This window comes from Nyctereutes procyonoides, unplaced genomic scaffold (assembly GCF_905146905.1).
Source record: "Nyctereutes procyonoides isolate TBG_1078 unplaced genomic scaffold, NYPRO_anot_genome, whole genome shotgun sequence".
Classification (NCBI taxonomy): Eukaryota; Metazoa; Chordata; class Mammalia; order Carnivora; family Canidae; genus Nyctereutes; species Nyctereutes procyonoides.
The window spans coordinates 39,731,502-39,752,396 of record NW_026575140.1 but is presented as its reverse complement, the minus strand read 5'-3'; the positions used below and the strand labels follow the sequence as shown (position 1 = coordinate 39,752,396).

General features: G+C 39.0%; 1 protein-coding gene across 1 annotated transcript in view; it reads left to right on the top strand.

Moving 5' to 3' along the window:
- CUNH1orf87 (chromosome unknown C1orf87 homolog) overlaps positions 1 to 20,895 on the top strand; it is a 77,836-nt gene that overhangs the window by 31,887 nt on the left and 25,054 nt on the right. Inside the window, 3 exon segments of the mRNA XM_055306298.1 lie at positions 1,014 to 1,135; positions 5,034 to 5,196; positions 12,148 to 12,245. Of these exon segments, the coding sequence (XP_055162273.1) occupies positions 1,014 to 1,135; positions 5,034 to 5,196; positions 12,148 to 12,245 (383 nt within the window).

Genomic DNA, 20,895 nt, shown 5'->3' with positions numbered 1-20,895 from the left:
TGTTGCCCCCTCCACTACCCTGGAGTTTCCTTCCCCACCTGTTGCCCCCTCCACTACCCTGGAGTTGTCTACCCACCAGAATCCCTAGGATGTCATCCAGACCAAGAGTGCAAATGGACAACATTCCTTCAGTCCTTTCCCTTGTAAGAAAAAGGCGAGGGGTCCTTGGGAGTTTTCACTTAGCTTAATAAGGCCTTGTCCTCAAATAATCTGAATATATCTGCTAGATATATCTAAATATAAGCCTATTCTATATATAATAAATATATAAGAGATGTGAGAGAGAGAGAGAGAGAAGCTAGAGACAAGATTAGGCTGCAGTAACAAATAGCCCTAAAGTTCCAGGGGCCCAAAACAACAAAAGTTTGTTTCTCACTTATATTTCCATAAGAAATCAGCCATAGTATTGTCATTATCTTAGCTCCAAAACCAGACTGATGAAGTAGTAACTCTGGTATATTTTTGGACTTGCTGGCAGAGGGGGAAAAAAAGAAATCTCTGGAGGGTCTTGTGTGAACCGTGTAATCCTCAACCAGAAGGAGCACTTGTCACTTCTGCTCATAATTCATTGGCCAGAACTGTTCTCATGGCCCTACCCAACCCCAAGGCAAACAGGAAGGGAGAATAACAGGAATATTTGGTAAAAAGCACTGATAATCATTATACTCTATTTTTAAGGCCAGTTTAAAAACTTAATAAGTTTTTTTTTTTAAAGACTTGATGTATTTATTCAAGAGAGAGGGAGCACAAGTGGGAGGGGCAGAAGGAGAGGGAAAGAAAATCTGAAGCAGACTCCACACTGAGCTTAGAGCCCATAGTTGTGAGATCATGATCTGACCTGAAACCAAGAGTCAGATGCTTAACTGACTGATACCCCCAGGTGCCCCTTAATAAAATTTTTTTTTATTAAAATATTCCCAAATACTCTACCTCAACAGGTATCTCCCTATGGGCATTTCTTTCTCTTGCATGTACACTAAATGAGGACGTTCTGTTTCATATCGGATTTTCAGGTGAATTATGGAAAGCTCCTCTGGTTTTTAAAAGCTGCAGCTTCAGATGATCCGAAGCAAAGCACAAGAGCTGTGGGCAGCAACCCAATGAAAACTCAAAGTTGTCATCATCATAGCCAAAGGTACTTTCTTTCTTTTCTTGGGTATAGCGTTCCTAAACTTCTAGAACTACCAGTGATTTTGGAGACTCTTCACCCAAAAAGCTCACCCGATGTAGAATCACTTTGCCCTTCACCAACACTTGGCTTATGCTTATCATTTCCTCTCCTCTCTCTTGTATGCAGACCAGCACAGAAAGTTATTTGCAACAATTGCATGGGTTTCTTGAGATTAAGCATGTGTCTTTTTTTGTGAGGTTGCCATGTGAAAGTGTAAACCTTCGTTACAGAATAAAAAATGACTGTATACTGGTGCAGAGCTCCAGTCTATACAGTGTGATTCTGGAAATACATTCTGTCAATGAATTCCTGGCTTACAGGCACTAACAAAGAAAGGTTTCAGGTACAAGAATCAATAATCCTTTCATGTAATCTCGAGGGAAAGAAATGACACAAAGTAAAAATAGAACATGAGAAATATCTTTAAACATGAGGCACAATAAAGCATGTTCTTTGTTCTCCAAGAAAGTTGACAAAGTGCAGTGGCTAGGAGCATAGCCTCCATTACCAGAAGCCTAGGCTCAATTCCTGTTTCTGCCATTAAGGGCCCTGTAACCTTGGGCGTCACTTAACGCTCTCTGTGCTTCCGTTATAAAATGGAATCCATAAGAGATTTCCCTTCACTTCATAGATGTTAAGAGTAACTTAATCAATTCATAGTTCTTAAAAACAGTATCTGATACATAGTAAATGCCATATAAGAATTTTTTTGTACTATTTTTAAACTATTCCTACCAGAAGACACTCTTTTCAGTTAGAAACAATGGGACATAGTGGTTAAGAGCCACGGTATTGTAATTTATCACTTCACTCTCGGAAAGAAGTTTCCTGTAAAAATGTCCCTGGGTCAAGCATTAGACTTGATTCCTTTCTACAGTGTGCCCTTTCTGTGCCTTTTTATATTCATTGAATACCAGCTGCTTGCCAGACACACCTTGCTGGGCACAGTGAATCCAGAGGTTGGCAAGGCCCAGTCTTTCCCTCAAGGCTCAAAGTGCAAAGAAAGATATGTGTACACCAGTCAAATATCTGGGAACAACTGTCCTACAGAGGGCCATAAAGCCCCAGAAATTTTAATAATCAGCAACCACACTTCATAAAACACTAACCATGAGATTTGGGCCCTGAGAGGTGGACTATGCACTAACATACATGGCTACCCATTGGCAGATAGGGGTCTTATGAGTCCTGGGCAGCCCTAGACTAGGTTATATCTCTCTGTGGTATGGCCCACAGTCCTTTCCTTGCCTGACAGCCATTGTACTGGTAACTAGCCACTTGACATCTGAGGTCAGTAATAGTGTCTGCCCTGGCCAGCTCGGTGTCCAGCATGGTTCCTGGCACATGGGAAATGCTTGATGAATACTTTTTTAATGTAATTGGCACCTCCAATTATCCACTTGCGGTGACATCTGGATGCCTACACTATAAAAAATGGTGCACAGAGAGATCACTTTGAACTCATCAGAGAAGGTGCAGCTTTATACAAACCAAACAGTATGTTTATGGAAGTGCAGAACTGATAGCCTGTAATGACCCCAGGCTCTTTGTTAATTAATGTGCTGCTCAGGAAAAGGCCCTCCCATGTTCTGCAGGTAGAGCCTTTAATAGGGCAGTTCTGTGATGTTTAAAAAGCCTCCAGCGTCACCAGTGGCAACAAGCGTGGCAACAGCTCTCATTACCTAAGTTGGACCAGATGAAACAAACTCCTAAAGCAGGTTTCCTGAGAAACCCTACCAGCTGAAGCAAATGGGTTCCATACAAGCCCTGCCCATTTAGGACTTGCTGTTCAGAGACAGGGGCCAAAGCCTCACGAATTCCTACCCCCAGGAACTGGCATTGCAAGAAAAGGAAAGAGGAAGGAAAACTTGTGTGATTCAGATCTGGGACAGATCCATCTATCTGATTGGCAAAGCCTGGGTCATGTGCTCTCTCAGCAAAGAGAGACCAGTAAAGCACAGGGCTTGCGTTTTCCTCTGCTAGGGTGAGAGGCAGACTCCTAAGCTGGAGAACTGTCTGGACCAGGAAGGAGGATGTAGAAACTATGTGACCAGGGGATCCCTGGGTGGCACAGCGGTTTGGCGCCTGCCTTTGGCCCAGGGCGCGATCCTGGAGACCCGGGATCAAATCCCACATCGGGCTCCCGGTGCATGGAGCCTGCTTCTCCCTCTGCCTGTGTCTCTGCCTCTCTCTCTCTCTCTCTCTCTCTCTCTCTCTCTCTCTCTCTCTGTGACTATCATAAATGAATAAAAAAAAAAAAAAGAAAGAAACTATGTGACCTAAACAAAGACAAACAGCCACTCCTTTCCTGGACCAAGCTTTCAGAAAATATGAGCTGTTACGCCAAAGCTTGAGTTAAGAATCATGAGCAAAAAGAAGATAACAGGGGCACCTGGGTAGTTTGGTGGGTTAAGCAGCCACCTCTTGATTTCGGCTCAGGTTGTTATCTCAGGGTCCTGCAATGGAACCCCTTGTCAGACTCTGTGCTCAGCAGGGAGTCTGCTTGAGATTCTCTCCCATTCCCTCTGCCTCCCCCTAGGCTCTACCCCCCCTCAGACACTCCCTCCCCACCCCCTCAAATAAAATCTTTAAGAAAAAAAGAAGATACAAAAGAGAAAAGAAAAAAAGAAGATACAATATGGCCTTTAGTAAAAGTTAAATGCGTATAAAAATAGTCAATTCCTAGTACTGTACAAGATCCCCAGAATATAGTAAGAAACAAAACAAACCAGACCCACATCTGATGGAGCAGTCTAATAAGGAAGTCAGACATGAAGCAATAGCTAAAGAAATAAACATATGATTGCAACTTGAGACTTATTAAGAAAAAGAGAAGGAACAATGAAAGAGGTGATCAAGCAGCCGGTGCTGAAGCATCGTTGAGGGCCAATTAGGAGCACCCTTCCCAGGTTCTCATTCAGTGACATCCTATTGGTAGCTTGAAGTCAGCCATGGTGGGAGCTCTTACACCATGAAAATTAGTGATGTTACAAATTAGGACGTTATCTTGGAGAGCAGATTGTTAAAGTTTACTGATTTAATGTTTCCTGAAAGGAAGCTGATTTACAGAAGTGAAGGTTGGGGGGTGTCACAGAATGTCCCTGTAGGGAAGTGGCGCTTTATATTGAGACAGTGGAAATTAGGGGAAATGTCACTGCCAAGAAGATCGCACATCATTTGGATGCTAAATGAGTAAACATCTCAAACTAGTTTCATAAAATAAATGACTATAACACTTTGTCACCCTGTGGGTTTTCACCTATTTTTTAAAGTAACAAGAGTCCGTAAGTTAAAGCATTTTAATAGTTCCAAACATTTGAAAAATCATTATTCCCAAAACTTTTCTGGGTTTTCCAGATACAAATTGCAGAGTCAAGGATAACATGGGATGTTCATTTGATCCAAGATTTCCTTCTATAGAAGTTCCATGGTTATAGGAATCTGGCAGGATCTGCTTTGCTTTGCCTGTGCCAATGAACAGTTTGGAGATGTGATTTGCCGTTCATAATTATCTGGGCTCAGATCAAGCAGTGAAAGTAAACTATTGTGGCCACTTGTAATTTTTTCTCTCAAGCTGTAAAAAGGGGTGAGAGAGCAGATGACAGATTTGGCGTTATGTTCTACTTGAATTGGTTGGAGCCTCCTGGAGCAGAGACTCTGGTGTCAGTAGAATTGGAGACACTCTATGAAATCTCCATGCACAGACCCCATGACCAGGTTCCTGAGATTTAGAAGACCTTACTAGGTGGGTTCTCTGGTTTCACAATATATGTCAGTGGTGAGAGATGTGGTATGAAAACGCATAGCAGCTTTGGGTGGGTCATGTTTTCACAGTCTATCTTTCCCCTGCCCTTCCAAGCAGTACCACTCTTCACGATGCCAGCCCTCAGTCAGAAGTGAGCCAGAACCTGTTGGAGATCTTGAGGGCACTAAGGACAACCAGTGGCAAACTCGACATAGAGGGCCTCCGCCTGAGTTTTAGGAAAGAAGACCGCTCTTTCTCTGGCTCCCTGCCCCCACCCAAGGTAACCAAAACTAGAGTTCAGGGGTGTTTGTCTTCAAAGGCTACCTCAGGGTCTATCAGGAAGCACAGTTATGATCTGTGTTCTGCCTGTGGATCACATTATACAATTATTTGTTTTCTATGCCTGAGAGGAGAAAAACAAAAGGAAAAAGGAATTGTAAAATGTGTGGAATTAGTCCAGGAATTACTTACACTAGGATATATTCTATGTTAATAATAGCGAAGATGACAACACCCAAATAATATTTCACAATGGACAACAAATATTTTTTCTCAAGGCCAGATGTTCATTTCTCATACCCTCTACCAGGTTCCAGTGACATGAACATGGGGTATCCCATTCCTTAGGAGCATCCAATTTTAGGAACTAATGTGATTTATTGCTGATAGAGATTAGCATGCTGTTTTGGAGCGTTAACAGTGCAGATGTGTTTTATGGAACAGGATCCAGAACCATGTTAATTCAATTGTTGTCTTTAGCTAAACAAGCCCTAGTCATGAGGCTACCTCAGACAAAGAAGAAATAATAATTATGACTATTACTATAATTCCGTTAACGACAACTTGTCACCACCACGCTTTATTGAGTTCCTACTAAATGCCAACCCCTGCACTAAATGCTTTATTTACATTATCTTATTTAACATTTGCAGAGAACTGCAAAATCCAGATACATGTTATAATACCCATTTAATGAAAAATACTGTGTGTCAGGCCAATTGAATCACCCAAGGGCCACAGCTAGATAGCAAGCAGCAGAGTCAAGGTTTAAAGTATAGAAGAATACTGGAGATTGAGAGCCAGAAGTGGAACTCTATGAGGCCAAAGATATCTGAAAGCATCCATTGAGTCCAGGATATAAGACTTAAGATTCCAGAGGAGTAGAAGGGATTTAAAATTACAGGGGGGAGGGGACGGAGAAAGTGCTATAGAAAAGATTAGAAAATCTTTCACCTAGGTAAGTGGGTTAGATTGAGAGAGAATTAAAAGGAATATATGATGTTTACTAAGGAAGCAAGGACATAATATGCTGAAAGTAGATTCTCATTCCAGGACAGAAGCAGCTTTCTCTATGCTTTCATTACACAGTCAGCTAGCTATGCAAAGCAAAGGTCATGACAGTGTGTACGTGTGTATGTGTATATGAATATTACACGTGCAAGCATGTTTCACTAGAGAGACAGAGAGAGTATGCTACAGGAGATTCCACACAACATAAATGGCTTTTATTAAGTTCATAAGATCAGGGGAAATTGAATAAAAAGCAACAATTCTTTGTTAGATTGGAAATTACATAACACCATCAATGAAATTTGAATGTTCTCAGGTGATACTTGTAGAATAAAACATAAATAACTTGTGAATCAAAACAAATTTGCTTTAATTCTTTGAGTCTTCAGATTTTTCCAAATGAAGAAATACTAGGTTTCAAATACCTATCTCCTGCATCTATTGTGAGGATTAAACAAGATAAGTATGTAAAGGCACTTAGCATGCTAATATGTGAGGCACTCAGTAAATGTTAGTTTCTCTTTCTTCTAATAAAAAAAATAAAAAAATAAAAATAAAAAAAAACAGATTTGGTTGAATTATTACTCACAACAGCCCAAGGAAGGAGGATATTTCCAGGGTCAAGTGATGGCCACATTGAGCACTGGCTATCAGAGCTGGCCCTGGAAGCTTAAATTTGTGATTCATATCTAAGGAAATGGGGCACATTTTCCTTGAAGCTGGTCTCTCTTGAGCCATCTGGCATCTCTTAAGACATCTGGAACTCGCTCAAAGTATACTGCAGTCTGGGAGGCATGTAAAATAGAATTCTGTTTCCCCAGAACGTGAGACAAATTGAGGCCCAAGGGACATTGGATACAAAAGCAGCAGCAGCTGCACCCCACCATTCATGTTCCTGGACACAGGACTTCAGGGTAGGCTGGGAAAGGCTATGAGTTGGGAGGGCTTCTCTTTTTGAACAGCAATTCTTAATCTCTTTGGAATGTAAGGGAAAGAATCACAGACCTCCTTAAGTTTCTCATGAAATCTATGCACCCTGTGCCCCTTTGTGTGGGGCTTGGGGAAAGGGGCCGTCCTTACAGCCATTTCAGAGGGCTCACAGATCATCTGTAGTTTTTCAGATAAATAAATGCAGTCTTGAAGGATACCCTGTGGATCTTGCCACTCGAATGAAATTTTTGCCATTCTCGTAGTCAAAAACACATCAAATACCTACCATCCTCATTCTGTGACTCACTCCTCCTGTTCCTCTAGCACATCTTTGATGCAACAATGGCTTCTGGATATAGCAATGTAGATCCACATCCAGTGTTCTGAGCACTATGATAAGACACTAAGGACAAGAGGCTCTTATGATTTCAGTTCCTGAGTTCTCCAGGAACTCAGGGGAAAGATGGCATTCTAAACATGTCACAGTTCTGTATGACAGGTGCAGTAACTTGGAGCACAGAGACAGAATAACTACCTAGCCTGGCTCAAAACCCCTCCAGGGTAGATGGTGCAAATACTAAATCCTAGAGGACAAGTGAATTGGACAAAGAATTAAGAGGAGGGGCAGGAGAAGGGATGGGAAAGGTATTCTGGGTAAAAAGAACAAGAGCAGGACTCATTCAGGGACACATTAAGTCATTCATATAGACAGAACATAGTGGGTGTGTGGCAGCTGGGGATGGTGGGAGATGCTGCCCACGTTGATGTTAGATGGAAGGTAGGAGCCAGTTCATGAAGGGTCTTTCTAAGGGGCTGGACTTTATCTTGAAGGCCCAAAGGGATCACCAAAGTATATTAAACAGTGAATGATATGATTAAACTTGAAATAAAAAAAAACACTCTAGTGGAATATGAAGAATTAGAGGCAAAGAGACCCTTTAGAAGGCTAGCCAGCAATTCAAGCAAGAAATTAGGAGGTTTTAAGCCAGGGAAGTAAAAGGAGAGATACAGATATTAAGGAGGTAGGAAAGGAAGTCTTGACAACTAACTTAGAAGTGGGCCCTGAATTAGGAGGAAGAAAAAAATGACTCCCAAGGTTCTGGCTTTGTCAGCTTGGTAGGTAGTGATACCATTCTCTGTGATAGAAAACAGACAAGGAGTAGCTTTGGAGGGGTGGAGGATGGGATGAGAAGTTCAGTTTTAAACACATTGTACTCGCTCGGTTGAGAGATAAAAATCTAAATAATGATTTAAAGTTCTTCAATATACAGTTGAAGCCGCGGGAATAGTTAGGGTTACCCAAGGACATAATGGAAAGTGAGAAGGGAAGGTAGAGGAGGACACTTATTGTCAAGAAGTAGGTAGAAGAAGAGAAGCTGGCAAAGGAGACTAAAATCCTCAAAAGAGGCATAGGAGGTAGTCAAGAAAGCCAAAAAAGAGATTTATAGAAGGATGGCATGATCAGTCATGTTACATGCTATGAAGAGACCATCTAATTAGGACTGTAAAGTACTCATGCAATTTCAAACCATGGAAGTTACCAGTGACTTGGCAGATACAGCTGAAGTACAGTGATGGGGTAAAATGCAAATAGAGCCTTAAGTGGGAAGAGAGGAAGTTGAGAGAGCATCTGTGTGCCATTCTTTCAAGGAGCATTTTGGGGAAATGAATATTTATTTCACATGTCATTTTCTAAATAACATAGACATTTTATTTACATTTGATTAAAAAACATTTCCTTACCAAACAGAAGAAACTACACTTAATGAAATGTTTTCTTATTGAACAAGGGTCACCATTATGAATATTCATGCTTTAAGCAATTTTAGTAATAATCCTGAATAACACAAAGTTGCCAGGATTTTCTGCTTGATGTTTTTTTGCTCCTTTGTAACTGTCAGCTCTTAGCAGCCATCAATCAATCTGCTTCTAGGAACCCTGATGTACTATTTCTAATCTGCTGTTCATTTTAGCCTACAGCAAAACTCAGTGTTGCCAGAAGTAAATGAACTGTTTTTAGAATAACCTCTTACTTACACTGATGTTTAAAAATACATTAATATGCTATAATCATGAGGACAATCCAGTTCTTATTTAAGGAGTAAAATGGCACAATGTGACTAATTTCTACCTCTCTAAATTTATTTTTGCCAATCTCTGCCCATACACACTCTACTCCTTACTGCTTTCAACTCATTCATTCACTTCCTTGTTTATCTAGATATTTGTTTGTTCAATAGTTATTGATACTTTATTTTTCAACATGGTGCTAGACAAATGGTGATTGAAGAATGAATGAAACACAGCTGTAGCCCTCAGTAAGCCAGTGTTTAGTAGAGAAGCTCTCATGACCAGATCATTACTGCCCAGCCTAGAAAAGGGTATAAAACTATAGTAGAGTGGATAATGGCAAAATATATGCAGCTTCTAAGAAGCATGATTTTTTTCAGCCTAAAATGTTCCCTGACCCCTTACTTCTGGTAAACTTTTATTCAGTTTTTTATGTTTTAAATTGATCTTTTTTCCCTCTGTTATGCATTCCTGATGTGACTCCTATATACCTAGTAAGTAACATGTGTGAGTTTTGAACCTAGATTTGTTGTTTGTTTCCTTCCATAAAGATTAGCTTTTTCTCACCATTTTAAAATCTAGGTTTTATTATTATTCAGCTATGTTCAGACCAATAGATCAGGAGATGACTGCCACTCAAGAGATAGTTTGTTACAGTTTCCAAGGGAAGGGAGCATGGCACACCCACACAGACTCCACCAGAAGTGGCAGGGTAGGTCAGGAGGCAAAGGGGATGAGGGGATAATGCGGGCAAGAGCCCTAATTGTGGAATGGGCAAGGCAAGATAAGGTTTAGGATTGGCTAGTTTGAATAATTTCAGTGAGCTCTGGGGCCTAGGGGCTGTCCCTACTTGCCTAGTACTTGAACCTGGGGTGATAAGGGTAGCAAAACAGGCCCCACGGTGAGAATCCCACCCCCACTCCCTACGGCCTATAAAGGAAGAGGTTGGTTTGCACATGAGAGAAAAGCACACTTCCAAGCCAGTCCTTCACCATCTTTAGGAATAGCTAGCCCTGGAAGGGGCAATCACTACAGGGTCAGCACAGCCCAAGATGTCAAATTAGAAGAGTACAAAAACATACATAATACAGTCACTATACTGAACTTCCTCAAAGTAATAATAGTAGCTACTGTTTAGTCCAAACACTAAATAAGTCATCTCTTTTTCTTTGCCCTTTCCTCCCTCCCTCCCTCCCTCCCTCCTTCCCTTCCTTCCTTCGTTCCTTCCTTCCATCTCTTCTTCCCTTCCCTCACCTTTCTTTGTTTTCTCTCTCCTTTCCTATGCTCTCCTCTCATCTCTTTCCTCTTTCTTCTCTTCATTTCAACAAATATTAATCAAATGCGTAGTAAAAGTGAGACACTATTCTAACTGCTTATTTCTGATGTAATCCTCACAGAACCCTAGGGAAAATAAACATTAGCCTTTTTAAAAATATTTTGCTTATTTGTCAAAGAGAGAGAGCACGTGCACGCACAAGCAGGGGGAGTGGCAGGCAGGGTGAAAGGGAGAAGCGGACTCCCTGCTGAGCAGGGAGCCCAATGCAGGGTTCGATCCCAGGATGACCTGAGCTGATGGCAGATGCTTAACTGACTGAGCCACCCAGGTGCCTCTAAAATATTAGTTTTATTTAGTAGATGGAATATTGGGCACAGAAAGGTTGCACAAATCACAGGCAGCAGATCTGGTGTCCCAAGTAAGTCCTGTTTTATTCTAAAATTTATGTTTGAACATTATGCTAGGGGTACCTAGGTGGCTCAGTTAGTTAAGTGTCCAACCCTTGATTTTGGCTCAGGTCATGATCTCAGGGTCTTAAGAATAAGCCCTACATTGGGCTCCACGCTGAGCGTAGAGCCTGCTTAAGATTCTCCTTCTCCCTCACCCTGCCTCTCTTCCTTTCTCCCTCTGCTTCTCCAACCCCTTGTGCCATGCTCTCTCTCACTGTGTCTCAAAACAAGACAAAACAAAACAAAACAAAAACAAAATGCTGAGCACATAATACATGCTATCATACCTGTAAAAGTCTGACAACTTTGAATCTAAATGTTAGCTACCCAACCTGAGAACTGAACTGATTTGTCAGCTAGACTCAGAATATATTAAGAACCTAGGACTGGAGTGCCTGGATGGCTCAGTCAGTTGAGTATCTGCCTTTGGCATGGGCCATGATCCCAGAGTCCTGGGATCCAGCCCTGTGTCAGGCTCTCTGCTCAGCAGGGAGTCTGCTTCTCCCTCTCCCTCTGCTCCACCCCCTGATCATGCTTGCTCTCTCAAATATATAAATAAAATCTTAAAAAAGAAAAAAATAGTACCTGGGAAACTACAATGACACTTTACTTATTAATCCAACAAAAATTTATTGGGCATCTGGTTTTTAGACTAAGTTTCATCATTTATGAACTGTGTAACATCAAGGAAGTGACTTAATCTCTCTAAGTCTTGGTTTTGTCACATATGAAATGCAGATAGCAATATTGACCATGCTAATGCATCAAGCTTGTTTTATAAATCAAAGGAGATACACAAAAATATTTTGCAATTTACCTGTATAAGCGTATGTAACTTCTAGTCCTTATACACCCATCCCATTGCTGACAAAAATTTAAGATCAACATTTCAAAGTGCAACAGTTTCTGAGTAATGAACAATACCTCTGCATCAATCAAATAAAAATTTGCTATTTTTATTTTAATTGTTCATATTCTAATTCCAATATAGTTAACATACAGTGTTTATTAGCTTCAGGTGATCAATATTCAGCAATTCTATACATCACCCAGTGCTCATTCAGTTGGACATTCTTGTCCTGAATGATATTATGATGAGATAATGCACTCCTGGGTATTAATTCTTTGTCAAAATCATGTGGGTTCTAATTATGGGAGAGTAATTCAAATCTTAATCTTATTATAATGAAACTCCAAATCCTTTCTTATTTTGCAGGTTAGGGCTATATGTGGAAAGCATGGATTATATCTAACTTTGAGTTTCCTGGAAACATTGCTAAATCATCAAGATTTGGGTTACCATGGTGAAATAAAGTAAGTTGATATTTTATTCACATAGTTATCTACTAAGATACCAAATACTGAGGTCTGTCTTTAGAAGTTTTAGGTGTGAAGCAATCAATTTCTTTTTTAAAAAGATTTATTTATTTATTTTAGAGAGAGAATGCACACGTGAGTGGGGGAAGGGCAGAGGGAGAGGAAAAGAGAGAATCTCAAGCAGACTCCCCACTGAGCATGGAGCCCAATGCAGTGTTTGATCTCACAACCATGAGATCAAGACCTGAGCTGAAATCAAGAGTCAGACGCTCAACCAACTAAGCCACCCAGACATCTGTGAAACAATGTTTCATCACTTGAAGATAGTTAAGGAATGTTTGCTTATATTAAGAACAGAATCTTCTTGGTCATAGAAAGACAAAGGAGGAAGCTTCAAATTTTTTTTTTATGATAGTCAGAGAGAGAGAGAGAGGCAGAGACACAGGCAGAGGGAGAAGCAGGCTCCATGCACCGGGAGCCCGATGTGGGATTCGATCCTGGGTCTCCAGGATCGCACCCTGGGCCAAAGGCAGGCGCCAAACCGCTGCGCCACCCAGGGATCCCAAGGAGGAAGCTTCAAACTCCCACCATTATAGACTAACAAGAATCAGATTTACCATTCCATCTTAAACAACTTAAAAACAGGGCAAAATACATGAAATAGTGGTTTTCAGATATTTGACACTAGGCAGCACAAAACAGTGATTCCTAAAGGAAAAAAAATAAATGAGGTAAGCTAACCTTACTAAACATGAAGAGGAAATCCAGAGCCCAGAATTCCTCTTCAGTTAAAGCGATGGAGTTTGGAGTTCAAGGAGACCAAAGAAGCTAGAATGCACAGTACAGAGTGGTAGAAAAGAGATATCCCCAGAGAGTTCTCTCTGGAGATTTCTAAATAGTTGCTCTTGGGTACTGGCTAATATATTCACTTGAGGAAACTACCCAAGGCCAGAGTGTGGGGAATATAAATATAAATTTAAATATGTATTTATTAAATACTTTAATATTTATTAAATATATTTAATATAATTTAAATATTTACATATAAAACTTAAAAATATAAATATAAATTGTTATATGTAAGCCTCATGGTAACCATAAAGCAAAAACCTATAGCAGGTACACAAAAGATAATGAGAAAGGACTCTAAACATATCACTAAAGTCATTAAACGACAAAGGAAGAGAACAGGAGAAAAAGAAAGGAATAGAGGATCTACAAAACAACCAGAAGGCAATGAACAAAATGGCAATAGTACATACCTATCCATAATTACTTTAAATGTAAATGGACCAAATTCTCCAATCAAAAGATACAGAGTGACTGAATAAATAGCAAGCTGCATCTATATACTGCCTGTAAGAAACTCACTTCAGATGTAAGAGTAACAAGCAGACTGAAAGTGAAAGAATAGAAAAAGATATTCTATGCAAATGGAAACCAAAAGAAGCCTGGGGGAACTATAATCAGGCAAAATAGACTTTAAAACAAAGATAAGATGGAGATGAGAGAATTCAAAACCATCAGAGTAATACTCCAAATATTAAAAGAAGTCCTCAGGCAGAGAAAAATGACCATTTTGGATCTACACACACACAACAAAAAGAAAAGTACTGGAAATAGTGAATGTATGGATAAATTTAAAAAATACATTTTTATTAAAAATAGCTCTTTAGGGATCCCTGGGTGGTGCAGCGGTTTGGTGCCTGCCTTTGGCCCAGGGCGTGATCCAGGAGACCCGGGATCGAATCCCACGTTGGGCTCCCGGTGCATGGAGCCTGCTTCTCCCTCTGCCTGTGTCTCTGCCTCTCTCTCTCTCTGTGTGTGTGACTATCATAAAAAAAAAAAAATAGCTCTTTAAAAGAAAATTTACTGTTTAAAACAAAAATAAAAACAATGCACTATGCAGTTCATAATATGAGTGCCACATTTTGCAATAGCATACATGGCTGCAAGGGGGAAATGGAAATGTACTTGATAAGGTTCTTATACTATAAATTAAGTATTATATTTTGTTTGAAGGAAGAGTGTAATAAGTTAAAATGCTAATTAAAAAGATAAAAGGGAAGCATAAGCATATTTAAATAATAACAGATTCAAAAGAAGAAAAGGAAACAAGAAACAAATAAGATAAATAGAAAATATATATCAATGTCTTAGATTTAAACCCAACCATATCAAGAGTACATTAAATATTAATGATCCAAATGCACCAATTCAAAGGCAGTGATTTTCAGATTTCATTAAAAAAGCAAGACTCGGGATGCCTGGGTGGCTCAGCAGTTAAGTGCCTGCCTTTGGTCCGGGGCGTGATCCTGCTATCCCAGGATTGAGTCCCACATCAGGCTCCCTGCATGGAGCCTGCTTCTCTCTCTGCTTGTGTCTCTGCCTCTCTTTCTGTGTCTTTCATGAATAAATAAATAAAATCTTAAAAAAAAAAAAAGTAAGACAACTAAATGCTGTCTACAGTGAACCCTTTTAAAATATAAAGACATAAGACATACTAAAAGTAAAAGGATGGAAATGATAAATCATGCTAGCTCTAATTAAATGAAAGCTGGCTTAGTTACATTAATGTCAGACAAAGTGGATTCCAAAGCAGGGGATGCCAAAAACTTAATTCATCAAGAGGACATAACAAACCTAAATGTTCATGTCCTTAAAAATGTAGCTCTAATTTACATGAAACAAAAACACAAAACTTAAAGGAGAAATAGACAAATTCACAATTACAGTTGGAGAATATAATACCTCTTTGTAATTAATAGAACAAGCAGATAGAAAAGCATTATAAATATAAAAAAATGGACTAAATGATCACACAACTTGATATAATTAGGAATTACAGAACACTCCATACAATAGCAGAATACAGATCCTTTTTAAGCATACATTAAATATTTAAAAGATGAACCATATTTTGAGACATAAAACAAGTCTCAATAAGTTTAAAATGATGAAATCATGCAAAATAGTTCTCTGATCACAACAGAGTTAAATTAGAAATTAAAAGCAAACAAATGAAAATCCTGGAAATCTCCAAACATCATAAAGCTAAACAGCACACTTTTAAATAACCTATGGTAAGAGGGAAAAGGGAAATTAGAAAATATTTCGAACTGAATTAAAATGAAAACAAAATATACCTGTAATTCTTAGCTGTTCTCTTTTTCTCACATTTCCTATCCAATCCAACAAAAATTCATTAGTGAATCAATTCTGTCTTCAGAGTATGCCCAGAATCTGGCCACTTTTTGCTACCTCTATTGTTACTTAATTATACCTCATTCAAGCTACCACTATCTTTCTCCTGGAGTACTAAAATAGCTTCCTAATTGAAGTAGGCTTATCTCTTGTCCCTAGTTTTTCCTCCATTCAGCAGCTACAGTGTCTATCAAAACCTTAAACAGTTTATGTCATTATTTTGCTCATGAAACTGCAAGAGAATCTTACTTCACAGGGGGGTGGGGGGGACTAGAAAAAAACATTAAAATACTTATAAAGAGTCCTAAATGATCTGCTCCCCCATTACTTCTCTGGCTCCATCTACAACTTCCTTTGCTCATTCTGTTTCAGTTACACTGTGTTCCTTGTCTTTCTTACACCAGGTACATATTCACCTCAGCAACTAACTTCTGAATGTTTCTTCTACTTAAAATGTTCTTTTCCCAGATATCTTCATGTTAACTCTCTCATCTTCTTTATTTTTTGCTCCAATGTCACCTTGTCCATGAGGCCTACACTAGCCATCTAAAGTTGTAGTCTCTCAGCCCTTCTTCCTTTTAACTTGCTCCCTTCTGCTCTCTTCTACATACTTGTCAACCTCTAATGTATCAGGTGATTTGCTGATGAATGATGTTTATTGTTGTCATCTGTGGGTTTCTGATAGACGATAAACTATAGTGCCAGGGGTAGGCAGAATTTTTGTTTTACTCATTGATATATCCTAAGTGTCTAGAGCACTGCCTGGTATATATTAGAATTCAACAAATATCTATGAAATTGAATTGAACTATGGAAAGGATAGACTCTCAGAATACTCTCAGGGATGCGTGCAGATACACAGATTCTGAAAAGTCCCTCTGACGGTCAAATTGAAGAAGGCCATTCCTAAAGACCTCATCAACATCAGGTTTCTTTCTGATTACTGAGTAATATTCCATTGTATACATGGACCACATCTTTATCCATTCATCTGTCGATGGACATCTTGGCTCTTCCCACAGGTTGACTATTGGGGATATTGCTGCTATAAATATTGGGGTGCAGGTCCCCCTTCAGATCACAACACTTATATCTTTAGGGTAAATCCCCAGTAGTGCAATTGCTGGGTCATAGGGTAGCTCTATTTTTAACTTCTTGAGGAACCTCCACATTGTTTCTGGAGTGACTATGCCATTTGCATTCCCACCAACACTTCAAGAGGGTTCCCCTTCCTCCACATCCTCACCAATATTTGTTGTTTTCCATCTTGTTAATTTTAGCCATTTTGACTGGTGTGAGGTGGTATCTCATTGTGGTTTTGATTTGTATTTCCCTGATGGCAAGTGATGCAGAGCATTTTTTAATGTGTCTGTTGGCCGTTTGTATGTCTTCTTTGGAGAAGTTTCTGTTCATGTCTTTTGCCCATTTCACGATTGGATTGTTTGTTTCTTTGCTGTTGAGTTTAATAAGTTCTTTATAGATCTTAGATACTAGCCCTTTATGTCATTATGATATGTCATTTGTGAATATTTTCTCCCGTTCCTGTAGGTTGTTAGTTTTGTTGACTGTTTCTTTTGCTGTGCAGAAGTTTTTTATCTTGATGAAGTCCCAATAAATAGTTCATTTTTGCTTTTGTTTCCCTTGCCTTGAGAGATACGTCTAGCAAGAAGTTGCTGTTGCCAAGGTTGAAGAGGTTGCTGCCTGTTTTCTACTTTACAATTTTGATGGATTCCTGTCTCACATTTAGGGTCTTTCATCCATTTTGAGCTTATCTTTGGTATGGTGTAAGAAAATGGTCCCATTTCATTCTTCTATGTGTGGCTGTCCAGTTTTCCCAGCACCATTTATTGAGGAGACTATCTTTTTTCCATTGAATATTTTTCCTGCTTTGTCAAAGATTATGTGACCATAGAATTGAGGGCCCATTTCTGGGTTCTCTATCCTGTTCTATTGATCTGTGTGCCTGTTTTTGTGCCAGTACCACACTGTCTGGATGATCACAGCTTTGTAGTACAGCTTGAAGTCTGACATTGTGATGCCACCAGCTTTGGTTTTCTTTTTCAACATTCCTTTGGCTATTTGGGGTCTTTTCTGGTTCCATACAAATTTTAGGATTATTTGTTCCAGCTCTGTGAAAAATGACGAATACTTACCATTTACATTGATAAGGATAGAACTGGAGGGTGTTATGCTGAGTGAAATAAGTCAATCAGAGTAAGGCAATTATACAGCTTCATTCATATGTGGAATATAAAAAACAAGACAGAGGATCATAGGAAAAGGGAGGAAAAACTGAATGGGAAGTCATCAGAGAGAGAGAAAAACCATGAAAGATTCTTAACTATAAGAAACAAACTGAGGGATACTGGAGGGGAGTTGGGTGGGGGATGGGGTAACTGGGTGATGGGCATTAAGGAGGACTCATAATGTGATAAGCACTGGGTGTTATACACAACTGATAAATTATTGAACACTTCATCTGAAACAAAGTATATACTATATGTTAGCTAATGTAAATTTTAAAAAATCAGGTTCCTTGTGCTATACTCTCTCTTAGCACTCAATTATTTTCTCTCCTAAAACTTATCATTATGTGTAATTATGCATGTATTTGTGTGGCTTGTTACTTTAATGTCTAGATAGTAATCTCCATGCTGATAGGGAACATGACTATTTCCCTCACATTAAATCCCCAACATCTTGTAGGCCAATACTTTGGCACATGATAGGCACACAATAAATATTTTATTAATTCAGGGCAGCCTGGGTGGCTCAGCGGTTTAGCGCCATCTGCAGCCCAGGGTGTGATCCTGGAGACCTGGGATCAAGTCCCACGTCAGGCTCCCTGCATGGAGCCTACTTCTCCCTCTGCCTGTCTCTACCTCTCTCTCTCTCTCTCTGTATCTCTCATAAATAAATAAAATCTTTAAATATATATATTTTAAATATATAAATTATATATATATATAAATCTTTAAATATATAAATATATAAATATAAACAAATATTTATTGAGTTCCTACTGTATACCAAGCACTACTCTAATCATTGGGAATTTAGATATGAGTGAGAGATCCTGGAGACCTGGGATCAAGTCCCACGTCAGGCTCCCTGCATGGAGCCTACTTCTCCCTCTGCCTGTCTCTACCTCTCTCTCTCTCTCTCTGTATCTCTCATAAATAAATAAAATCTTTAAATATATATATTTTAAATATATAAATTATATATATATAAATCTTTAAATATATAAATATAAACAAATATTTATTGAGTTCCCACTGTATACCAAGCACTACTCTAATCATTGGGAATTTAGATATGAGTGGAACAATCTCCTCCCTTGTGAAGCTTATATTCTAATGGGGAAGAGAAACAATAAATAAGCTGGAATGTGTGACATAAATCACATGATGATAAGAGCAATACAGAAAGACAAAGAAGGGTAAAGGTTATGGGGAACATCAATTGATAAATGAATGATGGAAAGAGGTTGAGTTTAACTAATGAATTTCCAGTAGACCAGCTTTGGCATGTGGGGGTTTCCCTTCTCTAAAACCTTGGGGGATGGTTGAGTAAGTGGGGGAGGTGGTTAAGCAGCAGAAGCAGAAAAGTGGGCTAAGAGCCAAGTAGAAAACCAATAAGCTAAAATTGGGAGTTCCAAAAAGGCTCCAATATACATGGAGAAAATGCAAGTATCAAAGCTCACAGTATACGTGGTACATAATATACTTGATTTAAAGGGGGGATCCAGAACCAAGATTCCAGGAAACAGAGATATGAGAACAAGAGTGATTGTCCCTAATAAGGACAAGAGCAAATGAGGTTAGGCTGTGTATAGCAATATTTTCAATTTCCCACTGTTTTATGTGCATATCAGAGAAGCACACCAGTTTCTTTATTCCCCTGTGTCTGACCTTTGAATGTTCAAGGACATTGATCCACAAGTACCAGTGAAGAATTGCATTTATAAGTGATAAACCTGTTTCATCCTTAAACAGTCATTGGCTAAAGCTTCTTCTGTTGAATTAAATCCATTCTGCTAAAGGCTTTGTATGCAAACCTATATCCTTAAGAGATTAAAGATGCAATTTAGACACACATTTTAGGAGCTGAATGCACGAATCATTATTTTAGTGCATATTGTCCATTAATCTGCTGTTCAATTGGGAACCCATTTGGAATGTGGCTGCTAGCTAATTAGCAGGATTCTAGTGCTGAGCTGCTTCCTGATTAAATGTCCTTTAGAATCAATAAAACATCAGGAGGGATTATGGTGATGTGGGATTAGCCCCATCTAACCAAATAAAATGAGTTGTGTTCCCTTCTTAAACTGTCACGTTGCAAGAGCTGATGAGAGGAGTAATTTCACGAATGCTGTTACAAAGTTGTTGTTTTTTGCGTTTTTTTTTTTTAACACTGAGATTTTGTTTTTTGCCATTTGCCTACCAATTAGCAGACACATTAGTGAATGTCTGCTAGGGTAAGGCGATTTTGAGAAAGACTTGATTATGATTTCAAATCTCGAATCTGAATCACCCTTATGTAAAATGAGTTCAGGTTGTGTTGGATGGAAATTATTATCCTCGTTGTTGGCCAGGAACATGTAAGTCAGAATTAGCATTTGATGTTTCTATGTGACTTTGCAATAAATGGTAATTAAGGAGGGCACAGAGAGAACAGGAGGCAAACTAATACCCTAAAATTGTATTGGCAAAATTAAATGCTTCAAACCCAGTTTAAAACACAGGCACACAAGCCAAATTGTGTTGGGGGAGGGGATAAATAATGAAGCTGCTCTGGAAGCTGCATAAATAGAATGGAGCAATTGACACAGCCACAAGTAGGACTTATCATACACATCTGGCCCATTATGAAGAGTGCAATTAGGTTGAAAAGGACTGGTTTGATAATCCCAGGAACAACCAGAGGATTTTAGGAGATAAAGCAAACATGAGGTGTTTGATTCAGCAATTACTTGTAAATGGGAATAGGAAAATTGGTAGACAGTGAGCAATTAGAGACATGTTATAGATCTGCTCATCGGCTGGGTGTTGGAAACTGGACCTGGCTTTTAAGAGTTCATTAATTTCATCCTCTCTTGCAGAAGTCCATATCCATATTGGGGTGAGAATATTATTATTATTATTATTATTCTCATTATTATTAAGAGACAACATTTCTATAGTAATTACTATATTACAGGCAATGTTCTAAGTGTTTTTAAAATATTTTATAAATATTAACTCTTTTAATCATTGTAAGTGCCCCATGAAGTAGATACTATTATTTTTCAAAAGAGGAAACTAAGGCACAGAGAGGGCAAAACCAATAGGTAACTGGTAAATGAATTATCAGGCTGAGTCAAAATCAGGCTTTCTACCTTCAGAGTCTGTAATCTCAATATACTATACTGACTCTCCTACAAATCCTAGGAAACTCAGAA